The sequence below is a fragment of the Mustelus asterias genome, chromosome 8 (assembly GCF_964213995.1).
Source record: "Mustelus asterias chromosome 8, sMusAst1.hap1.1, whole genome shotgun sequence".
NCBI classification, from domain to species: domain Eukaryota; kingdom Metazoa; phylum Chordata; class Chondrichthyes; order Carcharhiniformes; family Triakidae; genus Mustelus; species Mustelus asterias.
The window spans coordinates 45865916-45879067 of NC_135808.1; the positions used below are offsets into that span (position 1 = coordinate 45865916).

The window sequence follows — 13152 nt, forward strand, 5'->3', positions numbered from 1 at the left end:
CTACCTACTAGGCTTACCTATAACCCTCTATCTTACTAACTTCCATGAACTTACATAGAAGCATCTTTTACAGAGAAACCCTACAGTGCAGAAGGAGGCCATTCGGCCCACCGAGTCTGCACCGACCACAATCCCACCCAGGCCCTACCCCCACATATTTACCCGCTAATCCGTCTAACCTACACATCTCAGGACTCTAAGGGGCAATTTTTAACCTGGCCAATCAACCTAACCTAACCTGCACATCTTTGGACTGTGCGAGGAAACCGGAGCACCCGGAGGAAACCCACACAGACACGAGGAGAATGTGCAAACTCCACACAGACAGTGACCCAAGCCGGGAATCGAACCCAGGACCCTGGAGCTGTGAAGCAGCAGTGCTAACCACTGTGCTACCGTGACGCCCCAAAAGTCTCTTAAAAGACCCTATCGAATCCGCCTCCACCACCACTACCAGCAGCCGATTCCACGCACCCACCACCCTCTGAGTGAAAAACTTACCCCTAACATCTCCTCTGTACCTACTCCCCAGCACCCTAAACGTGTGACCTCTTGTGGCAACCATTTCAGCCCTGGGTAAAAGCTTCTGAGAATCCATTCTATCAATACCTCTCAAAATCTTATACACCTCTATCAGGTCACCTCTCATCCTTCGCTTCTCCAAGGAGAAAAGACCTAGCTCTCTCAACCTATCCTCATAAGGCATGCCACCTAATCCAGGCAACATCCTTGAAAATCTCCTCTGCACCCTTTCCATGGCTTCCACATCCTTTCTGTTATGAGGCGACCAGAACTGGGCACAGTACTCCAGGTGGGGTCTGACCAGGGTCCTATACAGCTGCAGCATTATCTCCCGATTTCTAAACTCAATTCCTCTATTGATGAAGGTCAGTATTCCATGCGCCTTCTTAACCACAGCCTCCATCTGCGATGCTGCTTTGAGCGTCCTATGAACCTGGACCCCAAGATCCTTCTGATCTTCCACACTGCCAAGTGTCTTACCCTTAATATTATATTCTTTCATCCTATTCGACCTGCCAAAATGAACCACCACACACTTATCTGGGCTGAAGTCCATCTGCCACTTCTCTGCCCAGTCTTGCAGCTTATCGATGTCTCGTTGCAACTGCTGACATCCCTCTACACTATCCACAACAGCACCAACCTTTGTGTCATCAGCAAACTTGCCAACCCATCCTTCCACTTCCTCATCCAGGTCATTTATAAAAATCACAAAGAGCATTGTTCCCAGAACAGATCCCTGGGGTACTCCACTGGTGACCGACCTCCATGCTGAAAAAGACCCATCTACAACCACTCTTTGCCTTCTGTGGGCAAGCCAGTTCTGAATCTACAAGGCAATGTCCCCTTGTATCCCATGCCCCTTCACTTTCTCCATAAGCCTTGCATGGGGCACCTTATCAAACGCCTTGCTGAATTTAATTCCAACAAATGCGAGATGATGCATTTTGGAGGATAAAATGTAGGTGTAAATGCAGAACCCATTGGAACATTATACAGAGGGATCTGGGCATCCAGGTCCACAGTTCCCTAAAAGTAGCAACACCGGTGGCCAAGGTGATGAAGAAAGCATATGGCATGCTTGACTTCATCTGACAGGGCATATAGTACAGGAGTTGGCAAATCATGTTGCAGCTATGTTTAACCTTGGTCAGGCCGCATTTGGAGTATTGCATGCAATTCCGGTAGCCACACGACCAGAAGGACTTTGGAGAGAGTGCAAAGAAGGTTCACCAGGATGTTGCCTGATCTCCAGTGCATTGGCTATAAGGAGAGGTTGAATCAATTAAGATTGTTTTCACTGGAACGATGAAGGCTGAGGGGAGACCAGACAGAGGCCTACAAAATTATGAGAGGCATAAACACGGTGGATAGTCAAAGGCTTTTTCCAAGGTTGGAAGTGTCAATACAAGGGGACACAGGTTCGAGATCAGAGGAAGAAGGTTTAAGGGAGATGTGCAGGGAAGGTTTTTCACGCAGAGTGGTGTGTGCCTGGAATGTCCTGCCAGAGGAGACAATTGAAGCAGGCACATTAGCAACATTCAAGAGACATTTAGATGGGTACATGAATAGGAGGGAATGGAGGGATACGGACGGAGTAAGGGCAGGTTTTTTTTGGTTTAGTTAGGGCATCACGATTGGCATGGACTTGGAGGGCTGTAGGACCTGTTCCTGTGCTGTACTTTGTTCTTTGTTTCTTCTTTGTCCTATTCCCCACCAGACATCCTGACTGCCTATAACATGAAACCGAATTTTAAACATTTTCCTTAAACATTAAAAAATATAACTATAGCAATAGCACACTATCATCACAATTGTTCAAATGATGTGAATAGGGAATCATTTGAGGAGATCCTATTCCATTGGATACTGTAAAGCTTATCATCAGACTGGTTGTGGGCAGATTTTGGATATTAATTCCAATGAAATATTTAAAACAAGCAAAATGCGGGCCTTTGTGTATGGTGGGACTAGTGTCAGCATTCTCTACAAAGATCTAACGGACACTTGATGGTTTGAATAGCTTCCTTGTGTGCTTTCAGTTCTGGGGTTGTTCTCTTCGACTTGAATTGTTGGTGCTGAAGCTGTCTGAGTGCAGGATCATTACCATGGAATTTGATTGTGGTTGATCTCCTCCTGTCCACCTTCGTATCAGAGTACAGGATCTTTCCCTGACAAATTTCAATCTCAGTCCTGAAATTTTACATTGGCCCTTGTCTCAACTGCAGATTTTGATGGTTCCAGATTTCCACAACTTTGTATGAGGAAGTGTTGACGATGTCACCTGGACATTTTACCTCCTTATTCCATTCTCCCTTACAACAGAGGGAATGAGTTTCTCTCCATTGACCTGATCAACTCCCTTAAATATCTTCTGAATATCATTCAGATCACTCCCTTGTTTTCTTTACCCAAGGGAATGTAAACCTCATCCATTGAACCTGTCCTCATAATTGAATTCTTTGCAGAGTCTGCACATTCTCCCCGGGTCTGCATGGGTTTCCTTCAGGTGCTTTGGTTTCCTTCACAGTCCAAAGATGTATAGGTTAGGTGGATTGGCCATGCTAAATTGTTCCTTAATGTTCCAAGATGTTTAGGTTAGAGGGGTAAATATGTGGGGTTCATTGAATCATCAAATCACTACAGTGCAGAAGGAGGCCATTCGGCCCATCAAGTCTGTACCAACAACAATCCCACCCAGGCCCTATCCATGTAACTGCACGTATTTACCCTGTTAATCCCCCTGACACTAAGGGGCAATTTAGCATGGCCAATTAACTTAACCTACGGGGATAGGGCCTGGGTATGATGCTTCGTCAGAGAGTCAGTGCAGACTTGATGGACCAAATAGCCTCCTTCTGTACTGTAGCTTCCACTCTTCATTCTTGCCCTTGTGATACAGTTGATACTCTCATATTTTAAATATCTATCTGTCTTAAGTGTAAGGTCTTAAGACCTTACATTTCCCCTACACTGAACTCCACCTGACAGAGTTTTACCTCATGATTTATTTTTCAATATCATTTGTAAATCTGTTCCTATTTGTAGTGTTAATGTTCTTATAATTTTATAAAGGCACCAGTCACTCATATGGAGGTCAGTGACCAGTGGAGTGCCCCAGGGATCTGTTCTGGGACCCTTGCTGTTTGTCATTTTCATAAATGACCTGGATGAGGAAGTGGAGGGATGGGTTGGTAAGTTTGCTGACGACACCAAGGTAGGTGGTGTTGTGGATAGTTTGGAGGGATGTCAGAAGTTGCAGCGAGACATAGATAGAATGCAAGACTGGGCGGAGAAGTGGCGGATGGACTTCAACCCGGATAAGTGTGTAGTGATCCATTTTGGCAGATCCAATGGGATGAAGCAGCAGTATAAAATGAAGGGTACCATTCTTAGCAGTGTAGAGGATCAGAAGGACCTTGGGGTCCGGGTCCATAGGACTCTTAAATCGGCCTCGCAGGTGGAGGATGCGGTCAAGAAGGCGTATGGCGTACTGGCCTTCATTAATCGAGGGATTGAGTTTAGGAGTCGGGAGATAATGCTGCAGCTTTATAGGACCCTGGTTAGACCCCACTTGGAGTACTGCGCGCAGTTCTGGTCACCTCATTACAGGAAAGATGTTGAAGCCATTGAAAGGGTGCAGAGGAGATTTACAAGGATGTTGCCTGGATTGGGGGGCATGCCTTATGAGGATAGGTTGAGGGAGCTTGGTCTCTTCTCCCTGGAGAGACGAAGGATGAGAGGTGACCTGATAGAGGTTTACAAGATGTTGAGGGGTCTGGATAGGGTGGACTCTCAGAGGCTATTTCCAAGGGCTGAAATGGTTGCTACGAGAGGACACAGGTTTAAGGTGCTGGGGGGTAGGTACAGGGGGGATGTCAGGGGTAAGTTTTTCACTCAGAGGGTGGTGGGTGAGTGGAATCGGCTGACGTCGGTGGTGGTGGAGGCAAACTCGTTGGGGTCTTTTAAGAGACTTCTGGATGAGTACATGGGATTTAATGGGATTGAGGGCTATAGATAGGCCTAGAGGTGGGGATGTGATCGGCGCAACTTGTGGGCCGAAGGGCCTGTTTGTGCTGTGGCTTTCTATGTTCTATGTTCTATGTTCTATATTGTGGGTTCATTTATTAAGACTAGTTACATAAGAATAGATGTATAGATAGACAGAAAGCGCGAAGATATTAGCAAGCAGAGCTATCTGAGCTACGTTCTGCTTAAATCAAAAGTAGAACTGAAACCGGATTGCATGACACACTTTCATTCTAGTGAGGCCAAATGCAATCCCATAAAGACATATTACAACATACCCCTTTCTTTTTAAAGGTACTTTTCCCCCTTCCAAAGAAGTCGAACTATTTACAATATATCTTCATGATTAGTTGTCATCGCATAAGTGTGTAGGACTGAGGAATCTATGAGTCTCTAAATCATGGAAGTAATCTTGTGGTACAGCCAGATCTTACAGTAGAAACCTTGTCTGAGGTTTCTTTAATTGCTCACGGCGATTATCATTCTTGGATGTTGTTCTTGTTTTCGATTGGGATCTTGTCCTCAATGCAATAGGACCGTACGGTGGTTGAGGAACTGCAAATCATTCTCAACTCAACTGACATTCTGTGGGAGCCTGTGGAACCTGGATGTGAACTTGTCCCAACTCTAAACCTGGAAATTTGTGTTTGCATTTTTATTGTGCACAAGGGAGTCTTCTCTTGTAGTTTTAACAGTTCCTCTGTAGTTCCTGAGATAATAGATTAGGTAAGAGGAGGTAAATTAGTATATATTGGTCTGCCAAACATGAGCTCTGCAAGGAATGGAATAATTGCACTTAAACATGTCTCTCTCAGATCTAACGTTATAATGTGTAGATCTTGCTTTTTCTGTCTCACATGTTCTTGTATTTGAGAATTAGGGATTTCACCACCATAGACTCCCTAGAACCATAGAGTTCCACAGTGCAGAAGAAGGCCATTCAGCATGTTGAGTCTGCACTGACTCTCCAAGGAGCATCCTACTCCGTCCCCTGCACGTGGCTAATCCGTCTGATCTACACACCTTTGGATTGTTGGAAGGAACCATAGCATGCAAACCTCACACAGACAGTCACCCAAGGATGGGTCCCTGGCACTGTGAAGCAGCAGTGTTAGCCACTGTGCCGAGAAATCATTCGCTCAGTTGGACCGTTCAAAGACACAAAGAACAAAAAAAGTACAGCACAGGAACAGGTCCTTCAGTCCTCCAAACCTGCGCTGATCATGATGCCTGCCTAAACGAAAACCGTATGCATTTACGGAGTCCATATCTTTCCGTTCCCATCCTATTCATGTATTCATCTAGTTGCCCCTTAAATGCTGCTATCATACCTGCTCCCACCACCTCCCCAGGCAGCACGTTCTAGACATTCACCACCCTCTGTGTAAAAAAAACTTGTCTTCCACGTCTCCTCTCAACTTTTCCCCACGCACCTTAAACCTATGTCCACCAGTACTTGACTAGGAAAGAGCATCTGACTATCCACTCTGTCCATGCCACTCATAATCTTGTAGACCTCTATCAGCACCCCTCAACCTCCGTCATTCCAGTGAGAACAAACCGAGTTTATCCAACCTCACCTCATAGCTAACAACCTCCAAACCAGGCAATATCCTGGTAAACCTCTTCTGTACCCTCTCCAAAGTATCTACATCTTTCTGGTAGTGTGGCCACCAGATTTGTACACAATATTCTAAATGAGGCCTAACTAAGGTTCTGTACAGCTGCAGCATGACCGGCCAATTTTTATACTCAATGCCCCGACCAATGAAGGCAAGAATGCCGGATGCTTTCTTGACTACCTTATCCACCTGGGTTGCCACTTTCAATGATCAGTGGACATGTACGCCCAGATCTCTCTGCCTGTCAATACTCCTATGGGTTCTCCCATCCACTGTATAATTCCTGCATGCATTGGACCTTCCAAAATGCATTATCTCACACTTGTCCGGATTAAACTCCATCTGTCATTTCTCCGTCTAAGTCTCCAACCGGTCTATATCTTGCTGTATCCTCTAACAGTCCTTTTCACTATCCGCAACTCCACCAATTTTTGTGTCGTCTGCGAACTTACTAATCAGACCTGCTATATTTTCCTCCAAATCATTTATATGTACTATGAACAACAAAGGTCCCAGAACTGATCCCTGTGGAACACTGCTAGTCACAGTCTTCCATTCAGAAAAGCACCCCTCCACTGCTACCCTCTGTCTTCTATGGCCAAGCCTGTTCTGTATCCATCTTGCCAGCTCTCCTCTGATCCCGTGTGACTTCACCTTTGAGGTACCTTGTCAAAGGCTTTACTGAAATCCATGTATACAACATCCACTGCCTTTTCCTCATCTCTCATCTTCGTCACTTCCTCGAAAAATTCAATCAAGTTAGTGAGGCGCAACCTCCCCTTCACAAAACCATGCTGTCTATAACTAATAAGTCTATTTGTTTCCAAATGTGAGTAAATCCTGTCCCTAAGAATCTTTTCCAATAATTGCCTTACCACTGACGTAAGGCTTACTGGCCTATAATTATCTCTGCTGCCCTTCTTAAACAAAGGAACAACTTTTGCTATTCTCCAGTCCTCTGGAACTTCACCTGTAGCCAATGAAGATACAAAGATTTCTGTCAAGGCTCCAGCAATTTCCGCCCTTGCCTCCCTCAGTATTCTGGGGTAGATCCCATCAGGCTGTGGGGACTTATCTACTTTAATGCTTTTTAAGATGCCCAATACCACCTCCTTTTTGATATCGACATGACCCAGAATATCTATACACCCTACCCTGGACTCCTCATCCATCAAGTCCCTCTCTTTGATGAATACTGAGGCAAAGTATTCATTTAGTATCTCGCTCATTTCCTCTGGTTCCATGCATAGATTCCCTCCACTATCCTTGAGTGGACCAACCGTTTCCCTGGCCACCATAGAAATCATAGAAACCCTACAGTGCAGAAAGAGGCCATTTGGCCCATCGAGTCTGCACCGACCACAATCCCACCCAGGTCCTACCCCCATATCCCTACATATTTACCCACTAATCCCTCTAACCTACGCATCTCAGGACACTAAGGACAATTTTTAGTATGGCCAATCAACCTAACCTGCACATCTTTGGACTGTGGGAGGAAACCGGAGCACCCGGAGTAAACCCACGCAGACACGAGGAGAATGTGCAAACTCCACACAGACAGTGACCCAAGCCGGGAATCGAACCTAGATCCGTGGAGCTGTGAAGCAGCAGTGCTAACCACTGTGCTACCGTGCCTGCCCTCTTGCTCTTTACATAATGTATAAAATGCCTTAGGATTTTCCTTAATCCTGTTTGCCAAGGACTTTTTAATGACCCCTTTCAGCCCTCCTAATTCCTTCCTTAAGTTCCTTATATTCTTCAAGGGCCTCATCTCTCCTAAGCCTTTTAGACCTTATAAATGCTTCCTTTTTCTTTTAGTTCGATCTAGGCTAATCAGGAGAAAAAACAGTATGGCTGACATTCCACCTATCATATGTATCTGAAATGGCTTACCAAAAAAAAAGCAGACTATTATCTGCGATGATCTCTCTATCTACATCAGATATTCTGAAAATAGCAATTAGAGTGTGTGCAACAGCTGTGCTTGATGTATTGCGCAATTGTTAAATTGTTGAGCAGACCTGAGTCTGAAGGATGTATGTCCACTATCTTAGAGCTGGATTTCAGGGCAGGTAGGTGAAAAGGGTGATGGTGCTTGTAGTTGACCTTAGTCCTTTTTGTCAACATCCTTGTTTTATACTTTATTCCACAGAAATCGACGCTCCCAAAAACCTGCGTGTGGTGACACCAGGGGACAGCAGGCTGGAGCTGGAGTGGGAGAACAGTCAAGCTGACGTTGACAGGTACAAGGTGGTCTACAGCACACTGGCAGGTGGGCAGTACCATGAACTCAATGTGCCCAAAAACACAGGGCCAACAAGCAGAGTCACCATAACTGGTGAGTTGCAGAGCTGAACAACACTGCAGTATCAGCATTCAACCAATGATAGAGCACAGGACAGAGTGTGAATCTATTACACACGGCTGAATTGGTAATGTTATGGATGGTGTGGTAATAATGTTGCTACAATGTTGTTGCTACTGCTCATAGTTCTTATGGTGATGACAGTGGTGTTAATGCTGCTGCTGATAACGCTGTTAATAATGGTAATGATACTGGTGATCATGATATTATTATAGATTATAATCACTATCGTCGTGGGCTTTGGAATTCAGCTGCTGTTTCCAGTCCTCGACCATCTTTTGTTTTTCATTGGTCTCATTATTGCCACCTTTTACCTTGCAGCATCATCCCTTTTATTATATAATCTCTCCTGTCTTTCACACTACCACAGATCTGCCTCTTCCTCTCCAAATCTTTATACTTACATTAAAACCTGTTGGGAAATCTTCTGTATTTTGTTGAACTGTGTGTATTCCACAACACAATGCTGACGCCTCCTCCGCTTCACTCTCCCCAGTTTGAACTAAAGGTCATCGACCAGGAACGTTAATATTGTTTCCTCCCCAGAGGCCGTCTGACCGTATTCCCAGCACTTTCTGCTTTTCCATAACATGGGAAGCATCTGCAGGGATTTTGTCTTTGCTTGCTAATGGGGATGCTGACAGTAAACATATAAACAAGAAGCAGGAAGAGGCAATTCAGTCCCTCAAGCCTACTCGTCCATTTAATATGCCAGGTGGTTAGCACTGCTGCCTCACAGCACCTGGGACCCGGGTTTAATTCCCGGCTTAGGTCACTGTCTGTGTGGAGTTTGTACATTCTCCCCATGTCTGGGTGGGTTTCCTCCGGGTGCTCCGGTTTCCTCCCACAGTCTGAAAGATTTGTTGGTTAGATGCATTGGCCATGCTAAATTCTCCCTCAGTGTACCCGAATCGGCACGACTAGGGGATTTTCGCAGTATCTTCATTGCCATGTTAATGTAAGCCCACTTGTGACTAATAAATAAAAAAAAAATAAGGTCATGGTTGCTCTGATAGTAACTTCAAATCTACATCACAACTACACCCTCAGAATATTCTATGTCACTTCTCACTCTAAGTCCATTTGTAGCCTCCTTGCGCCCTCTTTACAACTTACTTCCCTACTTGTCTTTGAGTTAACAGCAAATTTAGCAACCAGTTTTTCAATCCCTTCATCCCAGTCATTTATACAAATTCTAAAATGTTGAGGTCCCAGCACTGATTCCTGTGGCACACAACTCGATGCATCTTGCCAACCTGAAAAAGATCCATTTATGCCCAACCTCTGCTTTCTGTTTGCCAGGCAATCTTCTATCCATGCCAATATGTTACCCTCGATAACATGAGGTTTTATTTTCCACAATAACCTTTGAAGTGGCACTTTATCAAATGCCTTCTGGAAATTTAGTACATTAATCCATTGGTGAAGATGCTGAGGTTGATAGCTTTAGTTCTCACGAGTGACCTTCTCTCTGGATTTTGTCTGCAGATTTAATGCCTGGCACTGAGTATGGTATAGGGATCTCTGCCATTAAGGCGATGAAGCAAAGTGTTCCAGCCACCATGAATGCAAGAACTGGTAAATCTCCAATTCCTTTCTAGTGTGGCTTTGAATTCCACACTGTTCAATATTGTAATGTACTTTTAAGGGATAGTAACATGACATCACTTTAAGGGAAGCTTGTCATGTGATCGAGCCTCAGTTTCACTTCAGCCTGGAGTGGAGCACACGCACACAGCTCTGCTACTGTTGAGCTCAAGTTTTCCATGTATTTATGCTCACATGTGCCTGTTCTTAATAAATGAACTCACAATGGGTTTGCACAATCCCTTATGAGTGATTGGTGCCTTTATATTATTATAAAAACATGGTGGCAGCAGTGGTTCATTCTAAGCAACATATTGCTCAGCCTGGCAGCAAGATGAAACATAGTGAAAGTGAGGCTGGATCACATGACACATCACTTACACTCACACATACTCAATTTATTTTATATTCATGTTTAATTATTATTATTCAGCTAATAAATTACTTTCAGCAAAGCAGTTTTCATGGATGCTACTGGTAGCCCACATTTGGGGATGGTACAGATGTACAGTAATCATGCAATCACGCAGGTTAGAATTACTTGTTAGCAGTGGCAGAAAGGGTAAATTTGTGCAATATCTAGGGTTGTTACAGTGCACTGGTATAGGATGAAACAGGCAGTATTCAAAGATTATATAGATAATATTTGAATCTTTGACCAAAGGGCGGCACGGTGGCCCAGTGGTCAGCACGGCTGCCTCACAGCTCCAAGGACCGAGGTTCAATTCTGGCCTTGGGTAACTGTCCATGTGGAGTTTGCATGTTTTCTTCTCCCGCTGCCCATGTGTCCTCCCACAGTCCAAAAACGTGTAGGTTACATGAATTGGCCATGCTGAATTGCCCCTTAGTCCCCAAAATTGTGCAGGTTAGGTTGATTTGCCATGCTAAATTGCTCCTTGGTAATCCGCTGGGATTGAGTGATGAGCATTGGGATTGAGTGATGAGCATTGGGATTGAGTGATGAGCATTGGGATTGAGTGATGAGCGTTGGGATTGAGTGATGAGCGTTGGGGTTGAGTGGTGAGCGTTGGGGTTGAGTGTTGAGCGTTGGGGTTGAGCGATGGGCGTTGGGGTTGAACGATGGACTTTGGGGGTTGAGTGATGGGCGTTGGGGTTGAGCGATGGGCGTTGGGGTTGAGCGATGAATCCTGAGATTGAATTCCTGTTGTTTAGGCTGGTGGTTTTTCAGTTGTTTCTTCTAACTCTATCTTTTGCAGATTTGGACCGTCCTCTTGGCCTGGCTGTGTCAGCCTCTTCCAACACCAGCATCTCCCTCACGTGGAGTGAGATTCGAGGTCCCCTTGATCACTATCGAGTCACCTATACTACAGCCATGGGTGTGAGCTCAGAGGTGATGATTCCGAGGGGTAGTCACTCTGTGACTTTCAATAACCTGGAGCCACACACAAAGTTCAACGTTTCTGTTGTTGCAGAGCGAGGCTGGCAGCAAAGCTACCCATCTGTCATTGAGGGCATGACAGGTGGGTTCAAGGAGGAGATTAATCCTCGGTTATTGAGTGAGTGATGGGGGAATCAGTCATGGAGTGTGGGTTCGAGAGTCAGGTGGTGAGCTACTCACGGCAGAATTCCCAGCCTCTGACCTGCTCTTATAGTCACAGTATTTTCAGTTTCTGGTCAATGATAACCCCCAGGACTTTGATGGTGAGGGATTCAGTGATGGTAATGGTATTGAATGCCAATGGGGAAATGGTTAGATCCACTATTGATGGAGATGGTTATTATCTGGCTGGCACTTATATGGCGTGAATGTTACTAACTAATCAGACCAAGCCTGGATATTGTCCAGGTCTTGCTACATTTGGATATTGACTGCTTCAGTATCTAAGGAGCAATGAATGAAACTGAAAAAACTTGGTGCAATCATCAGTGAACATCCCCACTTCTGACCTTATGATGGAAGGACATTGATGAAACAACTGAAGATCGTTGGTCCTAGGACACTACCCTGATAAACTCCTGCAGCGATGTCGTGGAGATGAGGTGACTGACGTCTAACAGCTACAACTATCGCCCTTTGTGCCAGCGTACTCCAGCCAGTGGAGGATTTTCCCCTGATTCCCATTGACTGCAGTTTTGCGAGGGCTGCTTGATTCCATGCTGCTTTGATGTCAAAGACAGTAACTCCCACCTCACCTCTGGAGTTCAGCTGTTTTGTCCATGTTTGAGGTCTGGATCTAGGTTGCCCTGGTGGAAGCCACACTGAACATCAGTGAGCAGATCATTGCTGAGTGGGTGCTGCTTGATTGCGTTGTTGATGACCCCTTCCATCATTTTATTGATGATCGAGAGTAGACTGATGGGGCGGTAATTGACCAGGTTGGATTTGTCAATTTTCCACATTGCTGGGTAGATTCCAGTGTTGGCATGGCTCAGAGCCCGGCAAGTTCTGGCTGAAGGTTGTTCTGAATGCTTCAGCCTTATCTTTCGCACTGATTTTCTGGGCTTCTCCGTCATTGAGGATGGGGATATTTGTGGAGCCTCCTCCTCCAATGAATTGTTTATTTGTCCGCCATCATTCATGGCTGGCTGTGACAGGACTGCAGAGATTGGATCTGATCTATTGGTCGTGGAATCATTTCGCTCTGTCTATTACTTGTTGTTTATGTTGTTTGACATGCAAGTAATCCCGTGTTGTAGCTTCACCTCATTTTTCAGTATATCTGCTGTTGCTCCTGCCATGCCCTCCTGCAGTCTTCATTGAACCAGGGTTGATCCCCAGGCTGGGTGGTAATGGTAGAGTGGGGGATATGCCGGGCCATGAGGTTACAGATTGTGGTTGAGTACAATTCTGCTGCTGCTGGTGGCCCACAGTGCCAGTTTTGAACTGAGTATAATGGAAAATTAGAAAATGCTGAAAAAAACTGGGAAGAACAAAGAAAGTTACAGCGCAGGAACAGGCCCTTCGATCCTCCAAGCCTGCACCGACCATGCTGTCCGACTCAACTAAAACCCCCTACCCTTCTGGGGACCATATCCCACTATTGCCATCCTATTCATGTATTT

General features: G+C 45.2%; 1 protein-coding gene across 1 annotated transcript in view; it reads left to right on the forward strand.

Annotated features, from left to right (window-relative positions):
• tnr (tenascin R (restrictin, janusin)) overlaps positions 1-13152 on the forward strand; it is a 383262-nt gene that overhangs the window by 171165 nt on the left and 198945 nt on the right. The window contains exons 7-9 of the mRNA XM_078219166.1: positions 8329-8514; positions 10030-10119; positions 11346-11609. Of these exons, the coding sequence (XP_078075292.1) occupies positions 8329-8514; positions 10030-10119; positions 11346-11609 (540 nt within the window). The remainder of the gene's footprint in view (positions 1-8328; positions 8515-10029; positions 10120-11345; positions 11610-13152) is intronic.